This window comes from Nematolebias whitei, chromosome 21, assembly GCF_014905685.2.
Source record: "Nematolebias whitei isolate Nwh7 chromosome 21, NemWhi1, whole genome shotgun sequence".
Classification (NCBI taxonomy): domain Eukaryota; kingdom Metazoa; phylum Chordata; class Actinopteri; order Cyprinodontiformes; family Rivulidae; genus Nematolebias; species Nematolebias whitei.
The window spans coordinates 16,960,277-16,979,548 of NC_056518.1; the positions used below are offsets into that span (position 1 = coordinate 16,960,277).

At 39.9% G+C, this 19,272-nt stretch overlaps 2 protein-coding genes across 2 annotated transcripts; one reads left to right on the forward strand and one right to left on the reverse strand.

Moving 5' to 3' along the window:
• Positions 1-156: 156 nt before the first annotated feature.
• kif15 (kinesin family member 15) lies at positions 157-8,556 on the reverse strand. The gene is made up of 35 exons (XM_037695351.1): positions 8,538-8,556; positions 8,364-8,394; positions 7,886-8,072; positions 7,696-7,772; positions 7,560-7,597; positions 7,377-7,474; positions 7,114-7,293; positions 6,706-6,915; positions 6,485-6,610; positions 6,208-6,330; positions 5,960-6,107; positions 5,769-5,860; positions 5,466-5,675; positions 5,022-5,199; positions 4,788-4,926; positions 4,376-4,517; positions 4,100-4,267; positions 3,895-4,023; positions 3,712-3,817; positions 3,450-3,615; positions 3,215-3,365; positions 3,046-3,131; positions 2,879-2,957; positions 2,710-2,796; positions 2,521-2,625; positions 2,262-2,384; positions 1,958-2,104; positions 1,766-1,858; positions 1,449-1,613; positions 1,267-1,367; positions 1,120-1,186; positions 1,012-1,049; positions 767-899; positions 499-630; positions 157-406 (listed from the first exon to the last, which is right to left on the reverse strand). The coding sequence occupies exons 1-35, from the start codon at positions 8,554-8,556 to the stop codon at positions 332-334; spliced, it is 4,149 nt and encodes a 1,382-aa protein (XP_037551279.1). The 3' UTR covers positions 157-331.
• Positions 8,557-9,758: 1,202 nt separating this feature from the next.
• tacc3 (transforming, acidic coiled-coil containing protein 3) lies at positions 9,759-19,270 on the forward strand. Its single transcript, XM_037695352.1, has 16 exons — positions 9,759-9,836; positions 13,149-13,314; positions 13,506-13,633; positions 13,719-13,756; positions 13,848-14,898; positions 15,005-15,047; positions 15,159-15,321; positions 15,413-15,471; positions 15,572-15,702; positions 15,838-15,922; positions 16,021-16,146; positions 18,409-18,476; positions 18,573-18,616; positions 18,697-18,857; positions 18,946-19,052; positions 19,129-19,270. The coding sequence occupies exons 2-16, from the start codon at positions 13,150-13,152 to the stop codon at positions 19,268-19,270; spliced, it is 2,511 nt and encodes an 836-aa protein (XP_037551280.1). The 5' UTR covers positions 9,759-9,836; position 13,149.
• The last annotated feature ends 2 nt before the right edge of the window (positions 19,271-19,272 follow it).

A 19,272-nucleotide genomic window follows, 5' to 3' on the forward strand; every position in this document is an offset into this window, starting at 1 on the left:
TACACCATTACAGCACCAGACAAAATCAACTACCGGTACACCATGAGAATAACATTATGCAACCTGAGAACAAAGAGATGGGATGTACAAGTGTACCTTTAAAGGAAAAGAAGTACACAAATAGATCTTGTCACAGTCTGGGAGTTCTCTGGCTCTCTATCAAAAACGAAGAACAATAACTATTACTGCTGACATTAACAAGTGATGAGTTTACTTATGAGTGAAATTTTGAGGCACATTGAAAAAAGATAACAACAAATACTATTTCATATACAAAGTAAAAAAATATATGTATAAGGATGAGTAGCCATTTCAGTTCCAAGTGAGCGGTTTATATTGTCTCCAGCGGCTGGCAAACACTGCTGTCTCGCATTAAGCTGATCTCTGTTCGGAGCTTCTCGTTTTCCTTGAAATCAAAACGAAGTGAACAAATGTAACTAAAATGATGCATTTACAAATACCATAAAGTATGCATTGTTTAATTTTAAGAAATGTTACCTCATGAAGTCTCGTGTTGTCCTTTTTCAGTTTAACCAGGTATTCAATCCTTTGTTTGTGGTTCTTGTGTCCGACAAGCTTTCCATTCTCCTCTGAAAGTTTTATATTCTGCTTGCGGAGCACCTCGTTCTCCTGAAAAATTATAATATTACTCAAGTTGAGTCTCCATTTTAATTTTTAATCGTGCTTTGTGGTTATTTTCCCCTTCTCTGTCTGCTGTATAAAAGTTGGAAATCATCCATAGCTGAAACATCTCTCTCTCTCTCACCTGGAGTAGTTTCTCCTCATCAAAAATCCTTTGGTTCAGCTCTCTCAGCTCCAGGCAGCGGTTCCTCAGCTCAGTGGTCAGCTCTTGAACGCAGGTCTGGGACTTGGCCAACGTAGTTTCCTGCTCCTGCAGTCTAATCAGGAAGGAAAAAAAGAGAGGATTGCTTATCATCATCAAGTTTGAAACAACATAAATCTACAAAAACAAGGTCACTTGACAAAACGACTCTACAGATGCTTACTTACCTTTTCTGAGTATTGAACAGCTTCTGTGTTGTTTTGCTCTGTTTATAGATAAGCGTGAATTAAATAGTCATTCAAGAGAGTAAATAAGATCAGCAGAAACATACAAACCTTCTCAGCTCTCTCCTCCTGCAGCTCTTTCAACAAAGTCTGACTTACTGCTTCACTGAAGTCCTCACTGGAAAGGACAATAACATTCAGCTTACCAATTTAATATGATGATGGTGATGGCAGACTGACTAGATGAAGGGGTCCTACCTGTTATTGTCAGCCTGTTTGAACAGGTTCTGTTTGGTGTAAAATGTGTCGAGCAAACCCTGGATTTCCATTCGGACCACCTCTTTCTCAGTCAGCTCAGCCTAAGGACGAGATGAATAACGTTGGAGCTCACCTCAAATGCAATTCTGATGTATATTAAATATGTTCGCACAACTATACACCTTGAGCCTCTGAATTTCCTCATTCTTGGCAGTCCTCTCAGCATTCAGCTCTACTAGAAGGATCTCCATGGTCATCATGGAGGAGCGTCTGTTCTCCAGCTCCTGCTCCTGGCTCTCAAACACCTCATTCAGGTTTCTGTTAAAGCTGCCCAGGCCACAAGGCGTCTTAAAGGCCGAGGAAATGAGAGAAATATGTAAAGGCTTTTATTTATGTTGGCTTCTGGGCAGTAAAAAGACATTCTGACAGTAAAACACATCACACACTCCGTATTTTTGGGTAGTTTTAAACACAACGGAAAAATATAAGGAGGAATTACCCGATTTAATGATTTAGGCGTAACAGTCAGCTCAGCAGCGTTGACACCTCCATTTCTGACCATTTTCTCAACCGCTTCTTGCTGTTCTTTCACCTGGTATGAATATGCTTTTTTATTATCATTATTTAGTTTTGTCACTATTTTTGTGGCTAACTGTGTTCTCTGCAATAACATTGTGAAATATACTTTCACCTTCTGCTCTAGGTCCTTTATGGCAACGTCCTTCTGGGCTGCTTGCTCTTGAGATGCTTGCAGGAGGCAGTTTTGCTCATCTAAGACCTTGGTGAGTCTCTCAACCTCATCAGTTGCATATGCAATCTCCTCCTGCAACACCTCAACCTACAGAAAACAATTATATCATTAAAATGCAATGAGTAGAAATGAACAGGGAAAATGTTTTGAGGTAAATACAACATTAGGTGCAATAAACATAAACAAACATAACATTAAATGTATAACGCTCCACATAAACACACAAATATACACAGTACATTACCTCAATCTTGTTAGATGCCACATTTCTCTCTAAAGTTTCTTTAAGTTCACAGATTTCTGCCTGCATTTGATGGTTTTGCTCACGGATGTTTTCCTTCTCCTGGCAAGCAGCATTGTATTTAGCCTTAAAGATATTGAAAATAATTGTAAGCATGGAGCAGTATGCAGTGCACTGTGGTAGTGTGAGAGAAAAGGTACACTTCAAAACAACAGCAACGTTATTAACGACTGAGAAAGGGTAAAAACAAGAATAGGAGTACTGTGATGTCTTTGATGTCTCCATCCAGGTAAATAATGGTCTCATCTTTCTGGCTCAGCTCAGCACGAAGCTCTTTGGTTTGACTCATTAGGTCTAAAAGAACGTCCTGCCAAATGAGGAGCAGATGTATCAGACGCACAGGAGACATGCTGAGATCATATTTAAAGAAACAATTTGAGATATAGTTTACTTTGTCCTGATTATTATTCTGCTCCAAGCTTGTGAGTTTGTTGGTGGCAGCTGTTAAATTCTGCTCAAGATCGGCAATTTGAGTTGACTTTAAAACAGAAACACCAGGTTGAAGTACAATGCTGTGATTAATATTACACCATTTACAAGCTACTGTTCTTTGGACTGACCTGCTGTTGATTTTGCGTCTTCAGGTCTGAGACTTGTTTTCTGAGTTGTGAGTTCTGCTCCATGGACTCTATAAGCTCTCTGAAAGAAACTCATGTTAGCACCAGAGTGATTGATGATCCTAAAAACCATTTTAAAGCAAAAATCATCTAAACTGTGCAAAGCTCACTTTGATGTGCTTTCTTGGTTTTCTCGTAACTTGAAGATCAGGCTGCTTGTGTGCCCTTGTTCAGTTTGCAGAGCACTTTTAAAATCCTAAAGTAAAACGAGAAACAAAATCAAGTCTAAATACCAGGACGGTTGAGTCACCAAGAACAAAAGTTGTATGTTATCCTTACCGTGACCTCTGCGTTCAGCTGATCAATCTCCTGCTGCTTGTCACACAGTTGCTGTCCTGCCTGATCTGCCTCAAACTTTGCCTCTGCCTGCAGCTGGTCGAAGGAATCCTGCAGAGTTCGGTTTTGTTCCAGAAGTTGCTCCCACTCCAGCCTGGAACAAGGATTTTGCTCATTTTAGCACATAAACTCATTAGACATACAAGAGCAGAACACTTTGCATTGAACGTCTGCTTACTGGACTTTATCGAGCTGGAGGCGTGTGCTGATCAGACTGCTGGAGAGCTCGCTTATTTCTCGATGATGTTCGCTCTCACCGCCTCTTAGCTCGTTTTTCACAGAGGCCAGCTCTTTGTCAGATGACTGCAGCAACAAGCGTAGGTCTCGGATCTCCGTTCTTAGAACTGAAACAGGACAAAAGCTCAATGGTTATTAAGGGGAAAAACAGAACAACCTTTGGGTAAAAATAAAATCACCAAGTAAAACGATCAGAACCTAACCTTCTGAAGCTTGCTGCTCAGAAAGGAGATTTTCTTGCAGACTGTTCACAGACTCTTGAAAGGCAAGCTGGTCTTTATTTCTACTGGCTCTTTCAGTGGAAAGTTGCTGTATATGTTGTAAACACTTAGTAACCAGCACAGATAAGCATTCAAAATATTTAGGCTTCAATAAGCGAGTTATACCTCATCCTTGTGGTCAGATTCTTGGGACAACATGGTAATCTGCTCCTCAAGTTTAGCAATTTGCTGCAACAACTTGCTGTTCTTCAGCTCCTCTTCGTTTAACTGTGCGTGTACTCGACTCACTTGATCCTAACGAGGAAGTGCTTTAATTATTGCAAGAACTCTTTATTTGTTTCACATAGAAGGATACTCAACGTTACTACACCTGCACTTGGCACAGCTCCTCTGTCAAAGCCATCTCATTCATGTTAGCTGGAGGCTGCTCAGACCAGATGCTGTCTCCGTCATTGCAATTCTCACTCAGGTGTTCTGGACTGGCGTGGGGCACAAGGCGGGACCGCAGGTTGTACGCTTTTGTAGGCGTAGTGAGAATCTATAACATACATTTTAATGATAAAACAGTTTTGTCTTTTCATGTTGATAATCTTTACAATTGTTATACATGCCTGTTACGCAAGGACACATTTTAAAGTGTGCTCACCTTTATAGTTTCAACATGAATTCTGTTAAGTTCAGAGACTTCTTGTTTTTTATAGGCATGGGTGGCTTCCAAAATCTTTTCCAAATGCCTGTTGGACTTCTCGAGGTATCTTTTCTCAGACTCCAACTGGGATAGCTGTTTTCTAAAACGCAAAGCACCACGTCAAAATGTGCAAAACGTACTGAAAAAAAGGCGCCGAACGTTTCATCGCAGAACTTTTGCAAGATCAAATGAAGTACAGAAATTATAAGCTTTTTGTGAATTCAGATGTACTCTTAGATTTCATGAAGGAAAACAACTTCTAGATTTTGGATTTGAAAAGTCTTTTTCTAAACAGCTCATCAGTTTTCTCAGGAAATCACTGGAAGAGTTTCGTTTTAGAATAAAACTCTTTTGTGATTAATCCCCCTACTTAGTGACGTCTTTGTACTCCTCAAAGGCCTGGAGGGCAGCGGTGAGGTCTGACTGTTTCTGAAGCAGTTTGGCGTTCAGCTTTTCGATTGCGGCTGCAGACCCTGCTTCTGTTCCCAGGACAGAAGAGGCCGTGGAACCTGTGAAACAACATGTGATCACTGAAACTGCATGTAAGAGATATTTAGTTTTACAGCAGGGTTTTTATATTACTTGACAATAATAACTATCGTACTTCCTGTGAGTTTTTCTGATTCCAGTGCCCTCTGAAAGGCCTCTTCCAGCTCAGCAGAAATTTGGGCGGAGACTTCTTCAGCTTTCATCACAGATTCAAGAGACCGTAACAGACGGTTCTCTTCTCTGAGGCTGTAATTCTCTGCTGCATACCGAGTCATCTTTGGATGATGATCAACCTTACAGGGCAGAAGAAGAAAAATGGTGGTAAACAGCAAAACAAAAGTTATGGATCAACAAAACAAATGATTGCAACGATGGGAGAAATTATAGATGATACAGGACTGAAGATATTATTAAAGCTTCTTACAGTAATGTTAAAAAAGGTTGTTGGATGTAATAGCATTGAAACAATAGGACCTCAGCCGTACAGTGTAGAAGTATATTGTGCAGAGACAGTTTTCAACTGTGGATTAAAAAGCTTAAAAACATGTCAATATTTTACCTGATCACTCAAGATCTTAATCTCTTTTTTCAGCTGATCAATTAAAGCCTGAGACTCCATATCAGACATGAAGCTTTGTCCGGCCTTCAGCTTGTTCTCAAGACGAGAGATGTGTTCTTCTCGAAACCGGATGATCATTCTGCTGGAGTGGATGAACTTGTCTTTCTGTGTCCAGGCCTCCTCGAGTTGAGCCACCTTCTTAAGCAGCATCTGAGGGGAGACAAACAAAACTGTTAAGTGGCTTCTGTACATTTTATTTCTTAAAATCAAATCATTTTCTATATTAAGTTCAAATCTCCTCACCTTCTTCTCCTCCTCTTGCTTCTTCCACAGACGAACAGCGCCCATAAACTTTGCTGTATATGAAACATCATCCTGAAGCTCAGTGGACTGACCTGGTAAGAGAATTATAACCAACAAATATTTGTGTAAGTGGATAAACAGGATATTGGATGGGTAAAAATGAACATGTTTCACAATATGTTTACAGTTACCCATGGGGGGTTCAGGTCCTCCTGGTGCAGAGTCTTTATCAAAGTCCACTCGCTGAGAGACCAATGCCTGAGCAAGCTGCTCCTTCAGCTTTCTCACCTCCGCCTGCAACTGCTTCACATTTCCCTGTGTGTCCTCATTGATAACAGCCTAAAAGAAAACATAATTACATAGGAAATAAATAATAGTTTCATTACATAAATCAAGATTTAATCTGAAAAGTTCTGGTAAATTATTTGACAAAATATACCTTATTTTTAATTAACTTTGCTCTTTGAGCAAAGTGCAATGTGGACAGTGTTTCTCCAAAACATCTTGAACCAGGATGGACATTAGCTATAATGTAAGTTTTTGCATTTCCTCCAAGAGAGTCCTGAAATAATAAGAAAAGACTTTAAATGCAAGTCAATGATTCGACACAAGTGATGACACAATTATTTGGTTTCCACATTGATTTCCAAATCAGCTGAAATTAAATCTCCAATTTAAACCATGCTAAAATATGTTTTGCATCTGCAGATACATACCCTGAGCAAGAAGGTGAGTTTAGAATCTCGGTAGCAGATGTGGCGGTGCTTCCCATTAGATACGTCCACCAGTGCCATGATTACCTGACCCAGACACATGAGGGAGCGATTGATACTGCTGGCCTCCTGCAAAAAAGCCAAGCCAACAGTGAACTGTTACAAACCAGGGAAAAGAACACCACCAACGTATCAGCATGTGAGCATTCAGGATGAAACTTTACCTTGAGCCTTGATCCATCTGTGTGAGTGTCTTTCTGTCGCTCAGATCCAGCCAGATCAACCAGGTTCAGCTGAGACATTCGGATGTTCACCACTTCATTGACAAACTCTTTGGACTCCAACGTCATCGTGAACACAGCATGAGATCTTGAAGACTCACGATTCATGGAGGTGGAGGCCACACGCCGATTACGCCAGCCCATAGACAGCACCTAGGTGATTACAAATGCAAAATATTTACAGTAAAATATATATTTCTTACAAAGGTTACAATATTTATTTAAATATTTAATCACAGTGCAATGGAAAGCAACAAGCTTTTCTCACATTAATAATTTACTATTAGCTACTCTAACTAGTCAGACTTGGCATTAACCTTATAGAAGTTATTTCAGAACAGATATGCATACCTTGTAAGCCTCAGCTGCCGAGTTTACAAACTTCTCTACAGCTCCTTCAACAAACACGCCTTTCTTGATGTTTTCCCTAAGAAAAAGGCTGGCAGAAGCTGTGTCCAGGAGGTCATATATTTGTTCATTGTATATCTCAATAAATGAACACTTGCAAAGGAAACTCTTGGACTTGCCAGACTATCAAAGAAAAGAAGCAGATTTTAGAAAACAAATAATGTAGATGTGTAACATCTTCACAGCGATGAAACATCATTGCTCACCCTCTCCACTTCTCTGTTGATGAGAAAGAACAGGTACTCAAAACTTCGTGGAATAACCCCTCTCAGTTCATCTGTGAAGTTATCCATCTCAGACGGTCCTAAAATGAGAACGAAAATTTTTGACTGGTCTTTTAAATTTGTTCTTTTAATTTATAGAATAAAATAGCAGCATTAAAATCTTACCAAGCATGGTAAATGTTTTTCCTGAACCTGTTTGCCCACTGCAGAAATAAAGGCAGGAGTTAAAGGAATCCATTACATTATGTATCAAAAACTGTAAATGGTTTTGTTCATATCAGATACAAATAAAAGCACTTACTAAGCAAATATAGTGCCATTATATCCATTCATGCAGGACTCAACAATATTCTTGGCTACACTGTTAAATACAGAGTCCTGTTGTTGAATGAAAGAAGAAGAATGCACAATAAGACACTGTTAAAAAACAACAACTAAATATAGTTATCTAGTTATGAAACCAGTATCTCAGTAACCAAGTGTTCAAATACCTGAGATGTGTCCATGTCAGCTACGTGATCATAAGTGAAGGTTCGTGGTTCTGGTTTTGAGAGCAGACGAATGGTGCTGGACGAGGTGACGGAGAGACACAGATTCTGATCTCCATCTGTGGTCAGCCCCGTACCCTGGGTCAGAGGTCGCACTCGGACAAAAACTTTAATGGAGTCACTGTCACCACTGTAATACCAGAAAAGAGCACTCATTAAAACAAGATGGCAAGAAGAAGTGCAAGTAAATGATTGGATGATTAATTTTAATGATTGATATGATGAATGGCTTTTCAGTCACAAACTGGTAATGAGAAGAGGCACAACTTCACAATGTGAAGAATCATGCAGATTAAACCTGTTATTTGTCCAAGATAGTGTGAGGCAGCTAGTTTAGTTTTAACGATTAATATCTGCACTTTTAGGGAGATGTTTGCGTGGACCTAAAATGCAGTCATGAACGCAGACATGGATATATTACCTGGCAGCAAGAAGGGATGATTCCCCAAATCCTGTAAGCAAAATGGTAAAATAATTAAAACATCCGCTGAATAACTGAAGCTAAAAACATTTTGGATCCCGTATCCTAACTTTGCACTAAGAGCTACAAACGCCAATAAAAAGGCAAAAACGGCAGTATATTGAGTCGGTTTACCTTTTCCGTTAAACTGCATTATGAAACAAAGTCTTATTAATCGTTACAGGGTAAATTATATTTCTTTCAAAACCATATTTAAGCTCAGGAATCACTATTTATATCCTTGAAAATTGGCGGGCTGATTCTTCTTCGTTATAATTCTTCTTCTTCTTAGGTTTTCTTTGGAACTTGGCAGGTGTCAAACAACAATTTGGTCATTACCGCCACCAAGTGGTACAATGTGAGAACTGACACTTCTGCTGCTGCTTCTGCAGTGGCAGATGGCGAAATGCTTATAACCTCACAACCTCCACCCACTAAATTCTGTAGTTGTAATTTTGTGTTGTGTAAATATAAAAACAACGTTTTACTTTTAATACAAAAATGATTCCCTCCTTATCCCCGTCTGTTCACATTTAAAGCTCAATTTTACGGTGGCCGACGGGTGCAAACGCGCAGCAAACACATGTATGATGCAAACTCAAAAACACGCAAACACAAACAAAATGCAAACACAAAAAAAAAAAATCAAATGCAAACACAAACAAAAAACACACGCAAACACAAAAAAACATGCAAACAAAAAACAAACAAACACAAACCAATTTTATCCCTGCAGCGGCATAGTTATCTATGTGCAGCAGTATGGCATCCCAATGGCTCAAAAGCCAAGAGAGAGAGAGAGAGAGAGAGAAAATAAATCGTCCTACACCCTCACATTTCTTTAATGACCTTAAAATTTTCACATTTTATACATTGTAGATGCCAAACGATACAAGATCTTCGCAATTGTTTATTTTGTCTGCTAAACAATGTCAAATGTGTTGGGAAAATGCCAGATTTTTTAACAAAAGACTATCAACAAAATATAATAACAAAATAATGATCAAATTCACGAATTTAGAAAGGGGCATACCGCCAGTTATTATCTACACTTTTTGTGTAAGGTAAATTAATTAGTAAATGGCTAAACTCAATACTGAAAATAGTCTAATAAAGAGGAATGGGGCAAATATATTTATTTCTTTAACGAAAAAAAAGCAACGCAAAACCTAAATGGGTATCATAAAAACGTAACTATCTTGAAATCTCTGTCATCTTTGGCTGACTTTTCCTGTCTGCTCATATCCGTTCTCGCTTGTGATTGGCTGTTTAACACGGAAGCGCGCACGTTTGAACGTTTCCCTCTGTTTAATTGGTGCGTTTTGTGACTTTTAAATTCCTAACGGCTGTGTCTTCCACATACTGCGGAGGGACAGGGACTTTTCAAAAGCATATTCGTTCCTTGTTTTTTGCCAAGAATACCGTGGTTTTGAGGTAGGTGGTGAATACAAGATTGTACGTTTCCATCTCAAAATGCTTTCTTCAAATAAAACTTGTTTTATGGTTTGAATTAACTTAAACTGTTTGTAACGAAACAACGGTTATTGTTTGTTTGTTTTTTGCTTGCCCACGTTTGTCCGGGACAGAATTGGGTGTCAGGCGTAGGTACTCGTTCAAACACTTCTCGAGTGATTACTAAATTTTAATGATGAAAAACAAAACCTTACTAATTATTTTCTCTGTTTACTTCAAGCTGAAGCGTTTTTCTCGAGTCGCTGAAGCTAACGGTTAAGCTAGCATCAAGGGCTGCGGTAAAGTTTTCCCGGATTCCTGATGCATGCTCAATAACCCAGGTAGAAAAATCTAACATAGGTCAGGTCCTATTGCTATTCACAGAGGGCTGAGTGCTACTAGCAATAACAGCATTAGGGGGGCACTTGGAACACGGAGGCCTCCGCCCTGTTAACGATGAACGAAAAGGGTTGTAATCAATCATCCAGGTAGATTACAAAAAAGATTAAATCGTGTCTCACTTGCAGAAACTGGTCCAAATGACACGATTTACCCTTTTTGTTGTTGTTGATGATGAACGGTTAGAAGAAACCCAGCCAGGACTCCAGTCAGCCATCAGGTGAAAAGGAGGAACCCAGATGTAGACCAGTGGTCATTCCATATGTTTTAGAAGTTTTAGAGAAACTGAGACATTTATTTTCTAAACTTGACATCCCAGAGGCAACATTAGATTATATTACAGCAAAGACTGGTTCATCCCAAAGATCCAGTCCCCCGGCACAAACAGAGTAATGTTGTGTATGCTGTTCAGTGTCAGGGGGGCTGTGATCAGTCTTACATCGGGGAAACTAAACAGCCACTGGCCAAAAGGATGGACCAGCACAGAAGATCGAGATCACTGCAGGCCAGGACTCTGCGGTCTACACTCATCTCCAGGCCAGCGGTCACTCTTTCAGGGATGAAGATGTTCATACCCTTGATAGAGAGGAACAATGGTTTGAGAGAGGAGTAAAGAAGGCCATCTTTGGGAAAAGAAACCCATCCATCCATTTTCTTCTGTTTATCAAGGGTCGGGTCGCGGGGGTAGCAGCCTAAGTAGGGAGGCCCAGACTTCCCTCTCCCCAGCCACTTGGGCCAGCTCCTCTGGGGGAATCCCAAGGCGCCCCCAGGCCAGCTGAGAAACATAGTCCCTCCAGCGTGTCCTGGGTCTTCCTCTGGGTCTCCTCCCGGTGGGACGTGCCCAGAACACTTCGCCAGGGAGGCGTCCAGGAGGCATCCTAACCAGATGCCCGAGCCACCTCAACTGGCTCCTCTCGTCCATCATAAACGGGTGGAGGCCTCCGTGTTCAACTAGACTTTTTTTTTTTTTTTGTGTGTGTGTTTGACACTACTCATCTAAAGCATATTTTTCACCAAGTTTGTCGAAATTCATCTGTGGGCTTTTAAAGAAATTGAAATGCACTTCAACACACTGAGTAAAGTTGGCACTACACGTGTTTTATAGGCAAATTAAATAATGAAAACATTACCGCTCAACATTTTTACTTGTGTTCAACAGTACTCCTCTAAAGGATGTTTCTCATCAAGTTTGAGGACAATAGTGGAGTTTTCTGCTTCATTGGACCTTAACACACAGCGTCTAGTCCACAGAAAGTATAAAACTCTTTTCCCAGAATCATTTAACCATTTGCATTTATTGATATGCTGACAACAATGTGAACAGGTACTGGTATTTTTTTTATTTTTTTGTCCTTAAGATTTGATTCATGGTCTTTATACACATTTTCGAGTACATAAGGAACAGTTCCAGATCTTAATTCTTGCATTGCTAATCTGCAAATAAACACATAGTGCCGACGTGCATTAAAGTTAAATTTTTTTTTTAAACCCCACAACTTATTGTCTTGAAACTTGGTGAGGAACATGCTTTAGATGAGTAGTGTCAGACACAAGTTAAAAACGTCTAGTGTTAATATTATATCTGAACATGAGCAGAACTGATCTGGGGCTGTGGGTTAAAGTGCATTAAAGTCGAAATGTCTTGAAACCCCACAGCTGGATTTCCACAAACTTGTTGAGAAACTTTCTTTAAATGTGTGGAATCAAAGTAAGAAAATGTAGGTGAACTGTTGCTTTTTTTGGAACGTTATTCACCTTGTAAGCGGGGGCCAAACGCAACAGCGCAAATACAGCCCAGCTGTAAAGGTTGTTGTAATTGAGCGTTCTGGATTTGAGCAAGAGTAAGGTTTCCAAATCCAGGGATGGCTTTACCGCAGTCGTCTAGGTTATTAGTTTCCATAGTAGTTTAAGATATCTTTATATCGGGACGGGAGTATGCATAAGGTAAACGTAGGGCTTCCTGTACAAATAACTCAAGTGTTAATAAATTAATTCAGGTAATAATAACTTGTCAATATAACATACTGTGTAACTAGACTTAACCTAACCTGATTCCACACACTGGACAAGTTGCATAAGGTTTTGCCCCTAAACTGAGTCGAGTAATCCACTAAACGTATGTCTCTGACACTAAAATTAGAGTCCAGGTTAAAAGCTTATAACAAGTTAAATACTGGTCAGTTTGTTACAAATCAATTTCACACAGGACTATTCAACACAACCGCTCGGTGGGCCACAGTTTCTGAAAGCCAGCAGCTCAGGGGTCGGACATCCAGCGTCATTACGTAAATACACTAAACAGAACTCCCCCACCTGTTTTTTTTTTTTTTTTTTTAATTTTATGAAGTCATTGGTGGGTTGGATTGAATGGCCCGCAGGCTGCCAGTTGAACAGTCCTGATCTAGCAGTTTAAGATACACTTTGGCACTATCTCGTGGTCAGAATTTAGCAACTGCTTGCGTTTTATAGCAATTTCTTTATATTTTCTGCCAACAGCTGAAAAGTAAACAAATATTAACAAACACATGACAGGACTCCTTATTCATCTTTAGTTTTGTTGTATAGTCTCTCTTGTAAATGAGACTAGCCTGTATAAATAAAGGTTGAATGAATTTACTTTAAGTTATAGTTGTTTTATTTTTTTAAATATATATGTGTATATATATTTTTTCCTCCTAAAATTGTGCGCCAAAAGTTTCTTGGACAGGTCTGTTTTGATTTTTAATGCTATTATGGTATACAGTATATATACTTTAACCCCTTCTGGTTACACATATCACCAAACCCTGACTAGAAAGTTCTTATCAACAGAATGCAGCTTTCAGTGTGACTCCCCATTTCGAGTGTAGCGGTCTGTCCCTGCCCTGTAACTTGAATTTTGTTTGTTTTTTACAGCATGAGTTCTGTCGAGGTGAACGATGAGAATTGTGGGGTCATCCCAGCAGGAAAACACAGCAGTTTAAGCCAAGATATATTTGCCCTGGATCAGCCAACCGGAAGGCCATCTATCTTGCGTCAGACAGAGAACCTTCCTAGCAAGACCGTGCCAAAGGGGATAAAGGTACAAACTGTTTTGTTTATGTTGGCACTGAGATTCAATTTGTGCAACTTCTTTGACTGACATGTTTAGCCTTGAGTACACTAACTTGCACAAATCAATTAAATAAAATCACCAAGCCTTCAGTGTATTTTAATATATTCTTTAACCTGCATAATGTTTAACTTAATTTACTGATTTCAATTATTGTTTAGGTTTGTTTTCAGACCCCAAGAAGAGATCCTGTGACTAAAAAAATTATGTCCCCCAGCAAGTCTGTTAATTTGTCAAGTATGGACGAGTGCACTAAAGAAATGGATGGCTTACATTTGGATAAGTTGAAGTAAATACCATCATATACTTCTAATATGTCTTCTTTTTTTAATAATATAATACTATATTAATTAACACTAATCTTGTTTTTGCAGTACTTTGTCACAGGAACCCATTGAGCAGCCCAAACAAGGTAGTTTGTCATATTTATTGTGTTATTTATTTATAGTAATTTTCTTCCTCTGGTAGGCAAATTGGCTCAAACCCCTCTTTACTTTTTCCAGAGATATCATCTTATCCTGATGACAACATGCCTATACAAAGCAAAGGCGGCTATCAGTTGGATTTTGACAACCTTGATGCTATTGATCCATTTCAGGGTTCTAACAAGATGACCCTCTCTCCTGTAAAGCATGCAGATAAAAGTCCTACACGTAATACTGAGCCTCAACCAGAAAATATCTTGGAGGAGCCAAACACAATTAATCCCACACTGGATGACACTCTTCCATTCATCCTGTCTGTGGAGAACTCACTTGCTGACTTCTCTAACATCAGCTCCACAGAGAGCAGTGTCATCACTGTGACTGTGCCAAAGATCCCAGTTGCAGAAGAACAAGATTCATACTCTGCTACACCTGATGAGAAACGACCCACTGATATGTCTGCAAGCATTGATCAAGGCAAAACGTCAGGCAGTTTTGTGGAGGATGCTCCACTTCCAGGAAAAGGATCTTACATCTTGGATTTTGACAACCTTGATGCAATCGATCCTTTCCAGACTGAGGGCTCTAAAATTCACAATATACCTGTTCTTGAGAGAACGGTACCTAATAATGATCCACCCACAGAAGAAGGTAAACCTGTGGATGTTGAGGCTGCTAAGGTGGCCGAAGAGTTACCTGCCCAGGATGCAAAGCCCATAGCCACAGAGACCCCAGTATATGACGGTCCTATCAATCTACCCGCAGCTGAATCCGACTCTGCTGATGCTCCACTCCAAGCAGCTTCAGTCAAACTTGAGTTTACCTTTGGGGATGGTGGTGACGTCAAACGAAAACCACCACTCAAAAGATTTGGCAAAAGGCCTTCTGCTCTGAAACCTAAAGAGGAAAAGTCAACATCTGAAGCTCCTGTGAAGCCTGATGCTGGTGATGTTACTGATATTCCACTTCCTAAAGGTTCTTACTCTCTTGACCATGAAAAATATGATGACCCGTACTTCAGTCCTTTTGGCACAAAAACAAACATTACTAATTCTCCAGAGTGCAGCAACAAACCCAGCCCTGTGCTCAAGGAAACAGAGCAAACTGACAAGCCTGGATCTCCAGATGGGTGAGTAACTCTTTGTATTTGAGAATCCAGTATGTGAGGGCACAAAAATTTCACAGTCCAGTATAAATGTTGTTAGTGGAAACTGACTTGTTTTTGCTCTCTGTAGGGCTGGAGACAGTTTGCCAACTGTTGAACTCAGCCACAAAGTGGTAAGCTGAAATTCAGTTTGTTACAACTTTGAACAAAGTTTCTTTTTAGGTCATTTTGTCTCCCCCCCACCTCCCCCCATTATAACTATATACTCCTTTGTAAAATGTCAGATTGCTGATCACAAGGTTGCTTCTGATCCTGACAAAAAAGTTCAGCATGAGAGTGAGCAACTCATGCTGCATGTCCCCGAGTTATCTGAGCCACCTCAACCTGACCAGAACTCACAAACCGGCATGTTGGAAATGAGTGATGAGTTTGTTCCTGGAACGATGTGTGAGTAAATTTCTGAAGAGGAGTTTGTCTCCCCATCTTCATTTGGTCTGTGAATTATTAGAAGATGGTAATCAATCATTTTCATTTCTAGTTATGGCCAATGACTTTGATGGGCAGATTGACTACCTTGAACAGTTTGGCTCCAGCACTGTAAGTCCTGAGTGTGGTAACTGAATATTTAGATTGTAAGTGCTTGAACTACATGTATTTAAAAATATATAACTTTTTTTTTTTTTTCTTTTTTTTTAAGTTTAAAGAGTCTGCACTTCGTAAACAATCCTTGTACTTAAAATTTGATCCTCTCCTGAGAGAGAGTCCAAAGAAGTCAGCAGGCCCGGCTGCTCAGATGCACGTTGCTGCCCCCGCAGCCTTGGCCTCACGGTAAACCATACTTCTGTTTCCATTTAGTCTGATTGCTGCTCTCACAGAATGCTGGAGTTGCTTTTTCTGCTTTAGATATCTTGTACAGCAAAATTATGTTTCAAATGTGAACACATTTTTTTTTTTTCCCTCCAGGCTTGAAATTCAAACAGCAGATAAGGAAAACACAAAAGGCTCACAAAAGGATGATCTCAAACTGTTGGAGGATACGGCATTCCCGGTGAGTCTAGTCTTGAGCTATTATTCCTAAATCTTCCATTGGACAATGGCTAAAACACTTCACTGTCCTGATTATGCTTGTACCATATGTCTTTTCAGACTCTGGTCGCTGAGAGCATCATCCCTCCTTTCCCCCAGTCTACAAACACTGAAGATGCCATCATTGAAGTGCTGAAATACAGTCAGAAAGACATGGATGCAGCTATCGCTAAAGTACAAGCAGAGGTACGTTCTGCTCTTTACTTGCAGGTGGCTCATTTGAATGGTCTGGTGTGTCAAATACACTAAACAAATTATGTGTTCAGTAGGACTGGGCAATATGGGACAATATCTTGATAAGATGAATGGCAATATACAGTATATATACACACCTTTTTTTTCTACAAAGTAATAACAAAAATATATTTCTGAGTCAAAAGCTTAGTCCCAGTTGTCACACAAGGACCTTTATTAACAAATAGCTGCAACTGTACAAAATAATTGTCTCAAAATAGTGTTGTTGTTTTTTTCCCCCTGCATAACAAAACTAAAAACACAGCTGTGCACTTAAAAGTTAAACAGAACACATACAGAGCAAACCTAATGAAAGGCTGACTTGCTCTTTAAAAATCTGATTCTAATGAATTATTCATTTAACCTTTTTTAACAAAGCTGTTGGAAAGCTCCCATTGTTGTTTAGTTGGCTTGTTTACTGAGCTAGGTTCTGTTTTGTTATGGCTTGTTTCTTTCTGAATTTAATGGTTCTATGCTCTTGAATTCACCGTGGCTGTTCCGACACTACTGAACACACCGCTCTGTGTAAAGTGCCGTGCATTGGAGATTTTTCTCTCCCGACGCCGACGGAGCCTTGATGTTTGAGCTTTACTGGTTGCTGCTGTGTCAGAAGAAATGCAACAAATAAATCGCCCGTAAGCTGGATATTTGTCTCCATGTTTTTAATGAGAAGACGACATCATACCTTGCTGCTCGAGAACACCAAACCTCTCCTTTGTAGCAGCTACACAGACATTTTCACACCTATCAGGAATTCACATCCATGTCGCCAGTGTCTCCACTGAGTCAACAAAGACCTATTGTAAGGACTGATAGCTGCATATGCATCTAGCTTGTTCACAGTTTTACACAGCAGGAGGTAGGGGGAGCAGGTGAGGGGCTGGGTTTTATTCAGTGAGGGAGAGGAGGAGGGGACGTGTAAAGGCGCAGACTGGGAGGAAAAACTGGATTTTCTAGTGTAATTATAACTACGTAGAGTATGAGACTTTCTTTGTTTTATATCGATATAGTCTAATTTTATATCGTGTATGAAATTACCTCGGTATTTTAAAAATATTGATATCGCCCAGCCCTAGTGTTCAGTGTTTGTTTGGAAATTTTTATTTACAACTCAAAAGATTTAAAATCTAGCAAATGTTTTATTGTAGTTTACTAATAAAATACAGAGAGCACATTAATCTGCTCACTAATATTTGTCATCAGCTTTATGTACCATACCATTTTATTTATAAAGCACTTTAAACAGCGACAGGGCCAAAGTGCTGTACAAACAGAAACAAACCCTAACTGCGTTCCAAAATCTTGGGCCTGCGACAGAGAAGGCCCTGTCACCTCTGCGCTTGAGACAGGTTACTGGAACTGAGAGAAGCAACTGGTCCGCAAACCTCAGAGAATGCAGTGGGACATACGGCTGCAGCAGATCAGCGAGATAGGAGGGTGCAGAACTGTTCAGTGATTTAAAAACATACAGAATGATTTTAAACTGGATTCGAAGGTGAACCAGTAGCCAGTGCCGGGAGGCCAAAACTGCTGTAATGTGCTCTTTTGCCTGTACTGGTTAAAAATCACACTGCAGCATTCTGGACCAGTTGTAGTGTGGCAATGGAGGTCTGACTGCTACCAAACAGGAATGCGTTTCTAAATTTTAAACTAAATTTGACAGTCATCGGCCTAGATGTGAAAGGGTATGCTGTGTTTCTGGAAAATAGCACCTAGTGGCAGCAGGTATAAAGAGAATGGAAGGGGACCAAGGATGGACCCCTGCGGTACCCCCATTTAAGTGCTGCCGATGCTGAACTAAAATCTCTGATGGAGACACAAAAGGATCTGTCAACTAGGTAGGATCTAAACCAATTGAGGGCTGACTCTGTGATGCCCACCCACTTCTCCAGCCTAGAAATGAGGATCTCATAGTCGATGGTGTTAAAAGCAGATGTAAGGTCCAATAGGACAAGCAGCACAGTCACCAGTGTGAACCTGCATGAGAACTGGATACAATCAGATAAGTATTTTGATTTAGCAGCCCTTACTGCCATGTGTTGCCATCTTATGTAGTAAAGGCCTATGTTTGGAGAAAAATTTTGATTTTACACAAATTTTTGTTGTGCGGATATTTATGCAGTTAACAAAAGCACAAGGTAAAAATTCTTTGTAAAACTCAAATCAAAGTGATTGATCTGATTTTATTGCTAAAATGTTAATTTTCTCAAACAGGGAAAGAAAAAAGAGGAACAGTGGAGTGCTGAGTTAAAAAAGCTACAGGACGATGGCCAGGAATTGAGGTGAGTTGTTAGTTCATTTATATTCTGTATATATTTTAAACACTGTTAAAAGCTGTTCATTGTTGACATTTGCCATCTTTCCCCCCCCCCCCACAGGAAAATAATTGCTGAATATGAACTTGAGATTGCAAAAATAATAAGTAAGTTAATGTTTATGTGTTACACACAGTTAGTTTATGGGAAAAACTGAGCTTTTTTTTCCCCCTCGCCAATAAATTAGGTGGTCATGAGAAGGAAATGGAGTTGGCCCAGGCGAAATTCAACGATGCTCTTCTGGAGAAGGAGCAGGTGTCCAACGACCTGAATTCCATGGAGAAATCATTCGCCGAGCTTTTTAAAAGACTGGAGAAGTACAAGAATGTAATTGAAGGTTACAAAAAGGTCAGTTTAGAGTGATGACAAGCCCTGCTCATCCTAATCCATAAGGCTGAAAGGAATATAATGTACACTTCTTCTGTCTTTTTGCCAGAATGAGGAGACTCTGAAGTCCTGTGCGCAGGACTACTTGGCAAGGATCAAGAAGGAGGAGCAGAGATACCAGACCCTGAAAGCTCACGCCGAGGAGAAAATTGGCCAGTAAGAAACTAACCTGACTCTGCTTTTGTTTGTAACCGAGTTAAGTTTTAGGACAAATTTTATTTCTCATCTTCAGGGCAAATGGAGAAATCGCTGAGGTGCGATCTAAATACAAAGGAGAGTTTTCAGCGCTTCAGGTGCAGCTGCGTCGGGAGCAACTGAAAGTTCAGTCACTGGAGAAGAGCCTGGAGCAGAAGGTGAGGGAACCTTTTTATTAAAG

Bases quoted from the DNA above. Each gene is read 5' to 3' on its own strand.
- kif15 (XM_037695351.1), bottom strand. The intron at 6,916-7,113 runs GTATGCATATCT...GTAATCACCTAG, and splicing joins CGGCAGCTGAGGCTTACAAG to GTGCTGTCTATGGGCTGGCG. The intron at 1,368-1,448 runs GTGTATAGTTGT...TCTCGTCCTTAG, and splicing joins AGGAAATTCAGAGGCTCAAG to GCTGAGCTGACTGAGAAAGA.
- tacc3 (XM_037695352.1), top strand. From the start codon at position 13,150: ATGAGTTCTGTCGAGGTGAACGATGAGAATTGTGGGGTCATCCCAGCA. The intron at 13,315-13,505 runs GTACAAACTGTT...ATTATTGTTTAG, and splicing joins CCGTGCCAAAGGGGATAAAG to GTTTGTTTTCAGACCCCAAG. The intron at 15,703-15,837 runs GTAAACCATACT...TTTTCCCTCCAG, and splicing joins CCCGCAGCCTTGGCCTCACG to GCTTGAAATTCAAACAGCAG.